The sequence below is a fragment of the Eleutherodactylus coqui genome, chromosome 6 (assembly GCF_035609145.1).
Source record: "Eleutherodactylus coqui strain aEleCoq1 chromosome 6, aEleCoq1.hap1, whole genome shotgun sequence".
Taxonomy (NCBI): domain Eukaryota; kingdom Metazoa; phylum Chordata; class Amphibia; order Anura; family Eleutherodactylidae; genus Eleutherodactylus; species Eleutherodactylus coqui.
Window position 1 is genome coordinate 132,658,703 of NC_089842.1, and position 13,567 is coordinate 132,672,269.

Below are 13,567 nucleotides of genomic sequence, written 5' to 3' on the forward strand. Positions count from 1 at the left end.
CAAGGGGTCCAGGACTTTGGAAAAAAGAAAAACCTTCAAGTTAACAGGATGAAGTCTGTAATCAAGAACAAGCCCTCTAGATTACTCTATATATTGTGAACGCGTTCAGAGATTAGGAACCTGTAGCCATAAGTCACAAACCACCTCCCATCGATCTGCCATGCGCAGTGAGCTAGACGATGACAAGTCCTGATGAGCTCTTCCACAGTCATGCTGCATCTCTTCTTGTGTGCTCGTCCATGCTCCTCCGACCCTGTCCAGGCATTCTGTAACATTGACGCTTCCGCGAACCGGTCCATAAATTCTGCCATGTTGCGCTCATCGATGTGCTCGCCGCTCTTGATGCGCCAACAATGCAGGCTTTACAGAAGTACTTTTATAATAATAACCAAAATGCAGGTTTACCATAAGATTAATTTATTAACAGGTCATCCTTGCTGTTCAAGCTGCTTGTCGGTGTGGCTCCACAATCTAGGCCGAAAGACAAGATCCAGATATTGCTGAAAAACAGATCTGCTGCTACTTCGGGAACGCTGTGCCTTTGGGATCCATCTGTGTGGTCAGCACTCTCCAGTAATGAAAATTAAATTTCAAGCCATCAACGTATACTTTAATATGGCCAGCCCAGTTAGAACAGAAGACTTGTTCCTTAGCCACCAAAGCACTTGAGGAGTACAAATGACAAGACATCGATGTAAGAAAAACGCTGGATATTTATTGTACTGAGCAATAGGTACGAGGTTCCAGTCTGAGAATTCACACAAGTGTTCTGCCACCACAGTACGGCTAGGCACTGTCCTAGCTGAGATGAATGATCAATTCTCAACAAAGTAAACCAGTATAAATCGGTTCAATTTCTACATCTAGGCAATACATGGAAAGCAGTGAAGCCTATACAGCTACAGCATACAGTGTTACACTGCAATGATAATGCTGGGACACAACACATATCGGAGTGCACTAAAGTGTCAGTGTTCAGCAGTGTGGATGAGTCTACAAAACTGTAATATTTTAATGAACCAGATACAAATATCAACTTATTAAAAGATTATTAGCACAAAGGACACTCTGCATCAAAAAGTACACAAAGAGCACTTCAACAGTAGTGACCAGGATGCAAAACCAGTGACAACAATGCCAACAGTGCACTTCATGTTTGGCACGGACTTGAGTTCTCCATCTTGAATCAACACTGGGTGAATGAACTATATAGAATAAACGTTTAGAACTGTGCAGTGTGTGCGCTATGCTCCACTATGTGAAATGAGAAAGTAGAGTTCAGGAGAAAATCATTTTATTGTGCTGTAACAAAATAAACACAGACCATCCCACCATCAATGGCCTGTATACAAAAGGGGGCTTCTTATGCGTTCTGCTCCCTGGCCAGTCCTTGCTGGTCACACCTCACTGTCTTGCCGTATCCTCCGCGTCCTTGAAAGCCTGAGTTGTTTCCTGTGCACAGCTAAGAAAAAAAAAAAAGGTTCTTCCTAGTGTTTCCTTTAGAAAACCAAGCACGTGGGAATGTTCTGACAAAGAGGCGAAGCTGAAGGAGTCTCAGTCCAAAACCCATTTATTTCATACTGAGAACAGGAAACTAAAACACAAACTATAAAAACAGACTACGTGCACAGATCACAACTGCAGCATGCAGCTACTACACGGGCCACAGGCACCGCATTCATCCTCTTAAGAAAAGTAACAGCCTGGTTGTCTTCTTACCTGGAATGAAGAAAATCGTTCCAATAAATACAAGGCATCATGTGGAATACATATAAATAGCTAGTATCAAAATTAAGTTTCTGGCAGACACAGGCAGCTATTGCATCCTCCAACCCAGGACATGGGCTGGCCATATAAGTACCATCTGTGAGAAATGGACAAGGGTCCCCACTCACCGGCAGGAGTCGTTTAAATATACTTGGTGCGGTTCAGTGCTCGTTCGGCCAGATGCCCACTTTTATCTGTGATTTTTTCCCAGTCTGTTTGGCCAACAACAAATCCAATGGCCCTTTTCCTGTCTGCATCCTTCTTCTCCTCCAGATCTGCCCACCTGACCTGGTGGGAGAAGGATGAATTAATGGTCTGGTTGTGCTGTAAAACAAGATCCCTTCTCGCCTCCTCTGGACTGTACTTTACCCTTTTTTTTCCAGGCGCCGACTCCCGGGTGTCGTAATCATCTGGAAGTTGCAGGTAATCTTCCATGCAGCCCGCCATTGACTCCCAGTCACGCTTCCTGGTCTTTAAGCCATCTAGTTTATCTGGAGAGACAAATACACAGTATTATTCATACTACACTGTTCCCCAGGAAAAGTGGCATTCTAAACTCCGAACGTACAAAGCACCACCCAGTGGGGAGCCTGGGACTGACCAACAAGGTTCATCATTAGAGGCTTCCCAAGTGACACAATTAATAAAGGAACCCAGAGTCCCAGCACTCAAGCATTGTGCACTCCGCAGCAGACACTGCTTACCTCAGGGGTTGGAAAACTCTAAAGCTCTGGTCATGTGGACTATCCAGAAAAATATAGATGATGGGCGTCTGCTGACCTCTCCTCCATTACATGCACTTAAGTTCAGCTGGAGGCTACAGTCACACTGGCGAGTTTTCTGTGTCGCGAGACGCACAAAATCTGTATGAAGATGAGCTCCATTCTTTTGAATGGGCTTATTCATATGAGCAATTTTGTCCCTTGCAGCGATAAAAATTATAGCATGCCCAATTTTTTGGCACTGTCTCAGAGCGCCTCGCCCATTGTTTCCAATGGGACCATAAAAGACATTGTATGGCACGCGCATGCGGTGCGATGTTTCCCAATGAAATCAATGGGAAACACCTGCGATCCTCTGACGAATGTGACACACACGTCTGAGGATCACTATTTCATAGAAGAGAGGAGTTTTTGAATGAAAAGAAGCCTTGCATTGGCGTGAAAAAAAACCGCACGTTGGCAAGCGTGATATTGGGCAGAGTTTCTTGGCCCGATATTGCACTTGCCCTGTGTGTATGTAGCCTGACTGTGGGTGAACATTACCTAACACAGTCTAATGTGACCCTCTGGGAATGATGAAGTCTTTCAGCGCATACCTATATAGCAACTATGCTGCAGTGTACATGTATCCTGCAAGCAGTTATCTCTGTGCTACAGAGTTTTCATCTGCCCAGTGCTGGAGAGTCTGATGAGAAAGGCATTGGGTCGAGGCAGCTTCAGCCACCCACCACATTCACATTCTTAGATCTCAGAAATTGTAATGCTAAATGCCAGTGACCCCCATTACAGCATAGGCTCCCCTGAAAGTTCTGCAAATGTGTAGCAACACACCCAAAGCTCCATGGGGTAAGTTGCAAATCTCAACTGCTGTGGTCAGGACACAGTCACAGAAATCAAAATAAACTGCTGAGATGCCCCAAGCATCCTCTACAGCGATGGGATAAGGAAAAGTGTCCGTGCTCCCTACCGATGTTCTGTACACGTAGGCGAATTAAGTAAATCACTACCCGAGAGTGGATGGAGGGGGCTAGTATTAGGGTTTCTTGACACCACCGGAAGCTAGGGGTTTGACAGGAGTAACACCCCTCTCACACCCCTAGAGACTCAAGAAGCTAAGGTCCTGGAAGTAGCTATGAACCAAGGAATCTAGGAGAATTGCGGGGGAGCCGAATCGGGACCCATGCTGTCGGAGGAGTGGGACCCAGGGGCACCAGTGACAGCGCTCCCACCTGCTTTGGCTGCAGGGGGAGCTGAAGAGGAAGCGTAGAGTCGTGCACGTCAGCGGGGACACCTGTCACAGCACTGCCACCTGCTTGGCCCCACAGTGTGCTGCAGCTGTGGGACCCTGGGACACTGGCGCCGACCACACTACAACCTCTCGCAGATGCTGTGGCCGCAGGCGGAGCACCAGCTCAAGAGTACTGTGGCCGTACTGCGTGAAGATGGCACAGCAGCAGGTACGCCAGTCACAGTGGTCCCTGAGCAGGGCATGGCAGCGGCTATGCCAGTCACAGCGCTCCCGCCTGCTTTGGCCGCAGGGGGAGCGGACATGGGACTATACTGTGGCGGGGAGGGAAATGGGGGACCTGTCAGGTGTGAGGCAAAGCATCGACCGAAAATTTGTGCCAGGGAAGGAGGGTTAGGGGTACGTCTAACAGTTAGCCTTATATGATATATTTAAGACTAACTGTTACACTTTGCCCTCACATCCTAACCCTCCATCCCTGTCAGAAATCACGGCTGCCAGGACCTGCGGCCCATCGAGCTCTGCAGCCAATCAGCTACAGGGGGTGTCACCACCCTGTCAAATCTTAACTCCACCAGTTCATCCTGGTGGCGTCAAGATACACTAATACCGAGGGGGCCTAACACCAACAGTTTGTAAAAGGTCCTATGGCTTCATCCTACATTTGACACAGGTCAAGAGTGTGAAGTTGGATCAGCCTCTCCTGTATAGAGTCCACTCACCAAGCACTAGGCATAATTCAGTGTTCTATATAACATGATTATAGAATAGTACCCCCACAATATCATACTATACAAACAGCACAAATTACACAGCATTATAATGTATACACCCGGCTCAGGAAATGGATCTAGAGTACTTATGAAGAGAATGTAGTATTTTATACACCAGGCTCTATAGTAATGCATACATCCAGTTCTGTATTAACTCCTTCAAGATGCAGCCTATCCAGGCCTTCAGCACACAAGTTGTTTTCTTCAGTTATCGATCTCCGTGTTCTAAAAGCTCTAATTTTTTTGCCCCCAATTTAGTGTTGATGTACCCACATGAGGGCATGTTTTTTGTAGGATGACATAATTTTCAATGCACCATTTTAGAGTAGAGATAACATTAGCTTTTATGAAAGATGCTGTCTGATTTCTAACTATTGATGCTCTGCCATTAGGGCAGATCAATAATGGCTGATTGGTACATATGTAACCTGGGATCCCACCCAATCAGCTGTTCCCCAGGCTGCCATGTTAAAGGAAGCATACCATTCCGTATCTTATGTAATGGCCTGAAGTGAGTGGGACTCAGCCTGCAGTGTCAATCTAGGCTACTGCACAAGATATGGCACTGTCTGTTTCTAGGAACGCATCGGCTCTACATTGACAAGTTGAGGGGGACAGCTCAGGACCTCCACCAATCAGCCACTGACCAAATCATCAATTCAGCCACCAATTTTCCAAAGCATTATATTTTCCACTGCTCACTGAACAGCATAAATGACGCATTACAATACATTACAACCGTATCAAATAGAATTTTTTACGTTTTACCACTTTAAATAAAAATACAAATTTTGTGTAATATTTTTAAATCTGTTTTTGTGTAGCAAAAAATTTTTTTTTATATATTTTTTTCTGGAGGCAGTCTGAAAAAAAAATATCAACAGTGAAATTGTTGTATTAGTTCTTTTTTATGGCCTTCCCCATGCAGGTAATTAACATTTTTTCTATATTCTGTGGGTTAATGCAATTAACGCAACATCAAATGTTAATGTTTTGCACAGTAAAATCACTTAAAAAAAAAAAAAACAATAGAGATCTCCACACGCTAGATACATTTTTTGTTGCCATATTCTGAGAGCCATAGTCCTGTTTCTGCTGACAGATTTGTGTGAGAGCTTACTTTGTTGCAGTGACCCATAGTTTTCAGGCAAAAAGGACTTCCAGCTGACAAGCTTTTTAAGCCGGTATTTTTTCGTTGATAGAGCAATTCCAGATTTGGTTTTTAAATTTTACAGTGTTCACCATGTGGGATAAATAAACTCGGTAATTTTATGGTACAGGTTGTTGTACATGTGGTGATAGCAAATGTGTAGTTTTCTTTTTTTGGTTTTATTCTCCCCCAATAATAAAGAATCTTTGGTAAAATGGCAATTTCACATTTTTCTCTTAGTTTTTTTTAAACCATATTTATTCGTCCCATAAGGAGACTTGAACACACAATCTTTTGATCACTTAAAGCCCTTTTACACATAACGATTATCGCTCAAAAGCCATCTTTTGAGCAATAATCGTTGTGTGTAAATGTGCACTTACCGTGCACTTTTCATCCATCACTGACTTCAGATCCGCATGAAATCATCCTCTCTCAGAATGATACAATAAGATGGACCACACGCTGTGTTCTCCTCGGGCAGTGCTGATAACATTCTTTAACAGCTGCTGTCCCACTGGAAAACAATAGTGATGTATTTAGAGAACAAACCACCTGCTGTTCTCTAAATATATGCAATGAAGTACTAAAGGGTTGATTAACCCATTAATACCTATGCTAATTGATCACTCAAAACTTTGACAAATTTTGAGGGATCATCTGTGTGTGTAAATGCACCTTTACTAAATACATTGTACCATTTACTAATAGGATTATGTAAATGGCAGGGCTGAAAGCCGTTGCTAGATTTTTGACTGCTGTACTAGCCCAGCAACACTCTGCAATCGTATTGCTGCAACGCAGCAGGGCTGACAGAGGCGGCCCCACTATCCACAAACTTCTATACTGCAGTCAATTATTAGACGGATTCTGCAGGATGGCGCGGGCTTACCTTCACTGCACATTTGCAGTATGTTTACAGCATGTTGCAGGAATGATCTGCTCACCATGATGTAATTTGCATCATGGAATGTGAAGGGGATTTACACACCTAGTTCTATATTACGGTAATTGGATTCCTTCTTATTAAAAAAATAATGTACACATCTACGGTAGTATTTTTATTACGATTTTATACACAACTTACTATTAAAATTTTATACACTCACTTTTCCATTAGCAGGATTTTAAATACCCGATTCTCCCATTAATAGCATTTTATAGTCACAATTAAGATTTAACAGACCAAATTCCCTAATAAACTGGGAATTAGGCGTGTAAAAGCCCAATAGAATTTTACACATCCAATTCCCCATTTCACACACGTAGTTTTATATACACAGATTTTTACAGTTTCCCTAGTTATAGGACTTTACACACTTGATTCCCCATTAATAGTATTTTATATGTTAATTTTCCTTTTGAGAGATTACATACCAGAATCCCTATTAACAGGATTTGACACACCTAATTCCCTTTTAAAAGCATTTTTTAAGCACACCTAGTTCCCTATTAAGATTTTACAGACCAGTTTTCTATTAACAGGATTTTACACACCTAAATTTCCCATTAAGGGTATGGTCACCTGGCGTATTTTGACGTGTATTCCGCACCATAATGCACTTATAAAACATGTCCCATAGTTTTTCAATAGGAAACTGTTTTTGTCTTGACAACGCATATTTAAAATACACATCGTGGGAAAAAAGAAAAGAAGAAAAAAAAAAAGTAGTGACATGTCACTTTGCTTACATTCTGTGTCGGATTTGGGCTTTGCAATGATATGGGGCTTGAAAATACGCATCACCAGGTTTGGACACGTATCTGCATCTACAATCCGAGAATTTACACGGGTGCATTTTGAAGCGGCTTTTATCCGCCCCATCAATTATGCCGTGTGACACCCCAATGGCATTTCAAAACACACAGTTCCCAATTAATAGGATTTTACACCCAATTCCCTATTAATACCATTGTACACACCCAGTTTTCTATTAATACTATTTTACACACCAGTTTCCCTATTAATCAGATTTTACACACCTAATTCTGCATTAATAGCATTTTACACACAATTCCTCATTAAAATTTTAAACTCCCAGTTTCTATCAATAGGATTTTACACATCCGATTCCGTATTAATATCCATAGGATATTCACACACATTTCCCTATTATTTTATAGTAATAATTTTACATACCAGATTCCCTATTCATAGCTTTTTTACACAACTAGTTTTCTATTAAGATTTTACAGAACAGCCAAAAAAGGTACAGAAGTAAATAAAAACGTAATTAACTTACAACTTAACGAGTTCAGCAGACCAATTTTTTTTAAATGTTTTATTTTGAGCTTTGCTACTTATGTCATGTGATCCAATTCGATCTAAGCTGCAGACTTTGTATTCTAGCTACAGCAATCATATTACCTACATCATTGAAGTGAGTAAGGCCTCATGTCTATGAATGGATCAGATTCCGCACAGCGGGAGACCTGCAGAAACCATTTGTGGGAGATTGCAGATGTAGTGAATTTGTAATTGTATTTGCGGATGCACTGCGGATTGTCGACACCCACTGACTTCTATTGAGCTCGTCCGCACAGAGCCCACACTGAACTGGAGCATGCTGCGATTTGTTTTCTGCACCAAACAGTCCGCAAATCAAATCCGCATACTTAAATTAAAATGCAGATGCCAAAGTTTCACTATGGTCACTTTGAATTGCGGATCTTCCGCGCGGGTGACCCGTGCGGATTCACCAAATCAAATCAGCCCGTGGATACTGGTCTTACAATCCTGACTCCTGTGTGTTGAGCATCACTACATTGACACATCACCATACAGCCTTGGAAACCTCTTCATCCCGACCGCACTCACATAAGCTTAAAGATCTTGTGACATCTCAGCTACAGTTCACCAATAGATAAAAACCTCAACTAAATTATAAACACTATTAAACACACACCATCCCCACTATAAAAGCACAGAAGATATGAGAAGGCTTTCTCTACCAAAAATTGTGCAAAGGAGGACAGTAAAGGCCCATTTACACTGGACGATTATCGCTAAAAATTAGCTAATCGGCAATCTTTTTAGCGATAATCGGTGCAGGTAAATGGGCGCAGTGCACCCGCATTTGGGGCACTTTTAGGTGATCGTTAAAATCAAGCTCACCTAAAAATCATTGCTCACTTTTACCATTAGTTCTCCACGGGGGAGTGCTGATAGTATTGTTTCCCATTGGCTGCTTTCAGCAAAGGCTTCATTTGCATACATAATTGGTATTTAAGTAGCTGAGTAGCTACTTAACTACTGATTATTTTTTATGCAAAATAATCACTCAAAGCTGTCACTCAAGCTGTCCCTCAAACTGTCGTTTGAGCGATTATCTTCTTGTGTAAATGGGCCTTTAGATGTAACATGCATGGAAATTTTAAAGAAAAATCTGCTGCATTCTGCAAGAGCACTGCCACCCGTAAGAAGAGCGATTTTCCAGGAACATAGCATCTCTAAAGAATGATAAAGCTATATACGAACAGCTCAAATCCAACAAAGTCCTGAAACATGCGAGTTACAACCCAGACCCAAGCCAGTAAGAAACATGTATCTGGAGAATACCTGATCTCTAAGGCCAGTCACACATGCACGTGTTGGATTCCGCAATCGGGAGCCTGCAGTGGAACATGGCCCTGTCCCTGGCCGGCAACCCCTGCGTACATTTAAACATCTGTATTGCGGATGGCTGTGGAGAGCCGCCGAACATAGATACCACAGATATATATTTTTGTTTTTTTAAAGCTCCATTTTTACCGCACTGTCACTAGGCGATGACAGGAGTACCCACGACCTATCCACAATGTCAACTGTGGATGGGTCGCGGGTCTGACTGCTTCCATTGACTTCAATGGAAGACGTCCGTGCGGAATTCACACGGAAATAGGAAATGCTGTGATTTGAGCGGACATGTTCTATTTTTGAATGTATGCAGAATAGCACGGATCGTCCTCTCCGGTGACTATCGTGGATTCCGCAATTTAAACTCGATTGTGTGAGATCGGCCTCAGTGTTTTAATGTAACTGGACCAAAAATAGGGAAGGCCTGCAGTGTCCAAATATGCGAAACCCAAAGACCAAGCTACACAAATTTAGATGGCCTAATAAGATTATTCTGCTGTAATGAAAGTTTGTAAAGATAGTCTTGCTCATAGTCATCATACTAAGCAACCACTGAAAGTCTGAGAGGAGCAGGCTCACACTCACCAAGTTTAGCTTCAGAGGTGTCCATCTCCCATTTGCTTTTCGGAAGATATCCCTATATCATGGGAAAAAAATTTCTGAAGGGTTAAAGTGAAACAAAAAAAAAAAATCTGCAACAAAGCAAGTGGAACAAAACATCTGGTTCCTGTGTCACACGTTGGGGCACATCACTACCACATCATGAACATTATCCTGGAGGGAGGTACACAAGAAAGGTGTGTGGTAGAGTAATGGATAGAAGGATAATTTTGGTTAAATGGAAGCTAAACAGGACAGCAGATGGGTTAAGGATGGGCTTAGATCACAAGCATGATGCTGGTATACTGTAACAGAGGACAGGGTACCAGGTCACATGTGTCTTAGAAAAGCGGTAACAGTAAAAACATATCATACAACCAGATTGTGCAGCTTGCCCTACCCGATCGCTTTCCTCCTCCTCGAACGCTTCCTTTTTCACATCTTGCTCTGGCTCTGCACTTGGCTCAGAATCCTCCATTTCAACCTAAAAAGTAAGAATATTCTAGCTTGCTTATCAATGAACAGCTGCACAGAACTCACATGCTGCTGCAAGCACAAGAGCCCCTTCCACGGTGACTGCCCTGTACGAGTGTCACTTTCACTCACAAGTCAAGGGCTGTACAATGTGGTCCAGAGATCACTCACCCATCTCCTGGTCACTTGTACATAGCCTTTATTCTTTCTATTGGGGAAATATCCAGTGGGCATGTTGCTCACAGTGAAAATGCCTGATTACACTGTGCAAAAACATTTTTAAAACATTTTCATAACAGAAAAGTAATGGATATCTTTCTGTAAGATTAAAACCTTTGAATACTACAGTGTTTCCTCACTAATAAACCCTACACAATTTTCAAGGGAGTCTTGAAATATAAGGGCCTCCCCTGAAAATAAGCCCTAGCTAAACTACTTGAGGGGGAAAAAAAACGAAAAAAAAACACAATACTCACCTGGCGCTTGATCATTAGCAGCCATTCAGTGAATGACATCACTGAATGGCTGTGATTGAACTGGTTCTTTGATCACCGGCTCTGATTTGAGCAGCCAATCACAGCACTCGCTTGCTGGACGTGGGGTTTTCAGAAAAAGAATGCTGTGTCAACGCTGAGGACACAGCAGCCTGCCACAGCGCCGGAGACCAGCGCTAGGGCCTGAGACGCCGTGGGCCAGGTGAGTATAAGACACTGCCTCCTTTGGGGCAAAAAAGCCCCCGCTGGCGATCGCGGAAAAACACGCTTTTCTCCGCGATCTCCATTAATACTATATTCATGGAGACTTCCCGCTGTGGAAAATAGAGCATGCCGCGATTTGTTTCCTGGCAGAATCCCGCATGTGAGGACAGAGCCATTAGGTTTAATAGAATTTAATAGCTGCGTTATTCCGCAGCGGGGAACATGGCAGAAATCCGTCCGTGGGAATTAGCCCTAAGAAACATTATTTTCCCTTTGTAAGATCAGCAGAAGTCGGCCATCATATTTGTACTTCCCTTTGGTCTTCAATAACTGAGATGTCTTGTGCAATACAAGTGAATAGAACATGAGCGTATTTTTTGGTACTATGTACAATCGTGTGAAAAAAATACACGGCATGATTTTTTGTTGGGGCATATTACACCCTGCAATAAGCCATTGAAGTGAATGGGTTGGCACAAATACGCACAAGTATGCAGGAAACCTGCTGATTTGCACACCATTTTAATGAGCCGGTCTAGGGGTTTTTTTTTTTTTGCATGTGCAAATATGCAGTGTATTTGTGCACTTAAACAGAAGCCAGAGCAGGCGAAAAAAGCAGGCATAAGCGATTTTTGGTTGCATTTTCACGACTGAAATGCGCTTACATCCATGAGAATGAGCTCCAATAGTGACCCCCCACAGTGGCCCCAGTAATAAGTGACCCCACCCACCTCCACAGTGGCCACAGTAGTAATAAGTGACACCCCATACACAGTGGCCACAGCAATAAGTGCCCCCCCCCCCCAGTGGCCACAGTAGTAATAGTGACCCCCCCCCCCCCACAGTAGTAATAGTGACCCCCCCCCCCCCCCCCCACAGTGGCCGCAGTAGTAATAGTGATCCCCCCCCCCCCACAGTGGCCACAGTAGATACATAATTATATCTTTCAGTTTACTGGAGAAATCTTTGGTATTTGTCATGCAGAAATAATAGTCAGTATGATGGTCTTTTTATTCTCACCAAACCAGTAGAATGGCGAATGGCATTCTACTCTTGCCTTTCAACCACTGTGTGAGATGAGCGTTACATGACACACAGATGATGTGGGGTGCCACTTCTTATCTTGGTCACCAGGTTTTTTTTTTGTTGTTTTTTTTTTGTTTTGTAGCATAAACGATGAGCAATGAATTTAACTATGACAGTGCAGTGTAAATAACAGCCGGTCAGTATTGAACGGCCACTATGTTAACTGAATGGAGAGGGGCGGGGGAGCGTGAAAACCGAAATCCGCTCCTGCGGCCCCGCTGTAAGCCAGCGATACAAGCTCCCGCGAAGTAGGAGTGTATATGTGCCGGGACAAGTGTCGGGCATCGTTTGCCCAATATTCGTTCTGTCTAAATGAGGATTTGGATAATCATTGGATTTGGCCCTTGATACCTGGCTGCCCAGTCCTAGGCCAGGGATTTGCTTAACGGACTGAGGGGCGGGTATACAGCTGGGGTTCAGGGTGTAAAGTATAACAGTTATGCTGAACTATGGGACAGGGTCATATTTGAAGAGGGCAGCTCTGCAGCTGGAATGTGTTCCATGTCTCCATCCTCAGGAATAAAAGGTTTTAGACCGTCCTACAAGTTATAGGTCTGTATTCCTCCTTTTTATTTTCCTTACTGTTTTGCATTTATTTGCATGCCACTTTCTTTGGTCTTTAACTTTTTGTGAGCTCTGCATTTTTCGTTTTAAAGATAAAAAGGTTAATAAGCTTAGACCTTGTTGCTCTGAGCCTCTAAGCCTTCGGTGGGGTAAACCCTTTGATTGCTGTAGAACAGTGCCAGAGTGCATTTAGGGAACTTCTGGCCAGATGGCCAAGATTGGTAGCAAGAATCAAAGGGTTATGGACTGTGTTGCGGTGTGATTTAGGCTCAGTTTGCAACATGAATGGAAGGTGAGCAGAAGATTGAGTTAACCCCTTGCAGTTGCACCCTTATCCAGCAGGAACATGACATAACCACTGCTTCTAAAATCTATTTTTATTCCCTGCCACAAGTCTTTTCAATCGGTCCAATGAGCTACTCTACAGCTCTGGTTAACAGCTGTAGCAGGGTACAACCAGGGGACTGCAACTGTCAATCACAACTGTGGAGCAGCTCATTGGACAGAAAAGGAGAGCACTTCAGTAAGAAGCCCTGTCTCGAGAACATTTGCAGAATAAATGATTTTAGCAGCAACGGTGATGTTCCCAAGCTGCACCAAGGTATGCTCTAGCCCTACTCCCCTGCCCCTATATATGTCAGCAATTTTGAAATTGGCAAAACTGCTGATAAAAACACCTTTTAAAGGGGGTCTCTGGAAAATAAACTGAGGATAGGTCATCAATAGTAAGTCATGAAATAGTTGATTGGCTTGGGGTTCACTGCTTGGGACCCCGGCAGATCAGCTGACAGGGCTCTTGTTGTTAGCACCACAACACAGGGATACTGAGAGCAGCAGATTTCATGGCCGTAGCTCGTAATTGCAGGTGCAG

General features: G+C 43.2%; 1 protein-coding gene across 3 annotated transcripts in view; it reads right to left on the reverse strand.

The window, feature by feature from the left end:
• Positions 1-695: 695 nt before the first annotated feature.
• Positions 696-13,567, reverse strand: part of YLPM1 (YLP motif containing 1) — a 34,349-nt gene continuing 21,477 nt past the window's right edge. For 2 of the 3 annotated variants that reach the window (XM_066607676.1, XM_066607674.1), the window contains exons 17-21: positions 10,275-10,358; positions 9,860-9,911; positions 2,137-2,258; positions 1,896-2,055; positions 696-1,719 (exon numbers count right to left, since the gene is read on the reverse strand). In XM_066607676.1, coding sequence (XP_066463773.1) covers positions 1,909-2,055; positions 2,137-2,258; positions 9,860-9,911; positions 10,275-10,358 — 405 coding nt within the window. In that variant the 3' untranslated portion in view covers positions 696-1,719; positions 1,896-1,908. The remainder of the gene's footprint in view (positions 1,720-1,895; positions 2,056-2,136; positions 2,259-9,859; positions 9,912-10,274; positions 10,359-13,567) is intronic. The other variant, XM_066607675.1, reaches the window with a different exon arrangement.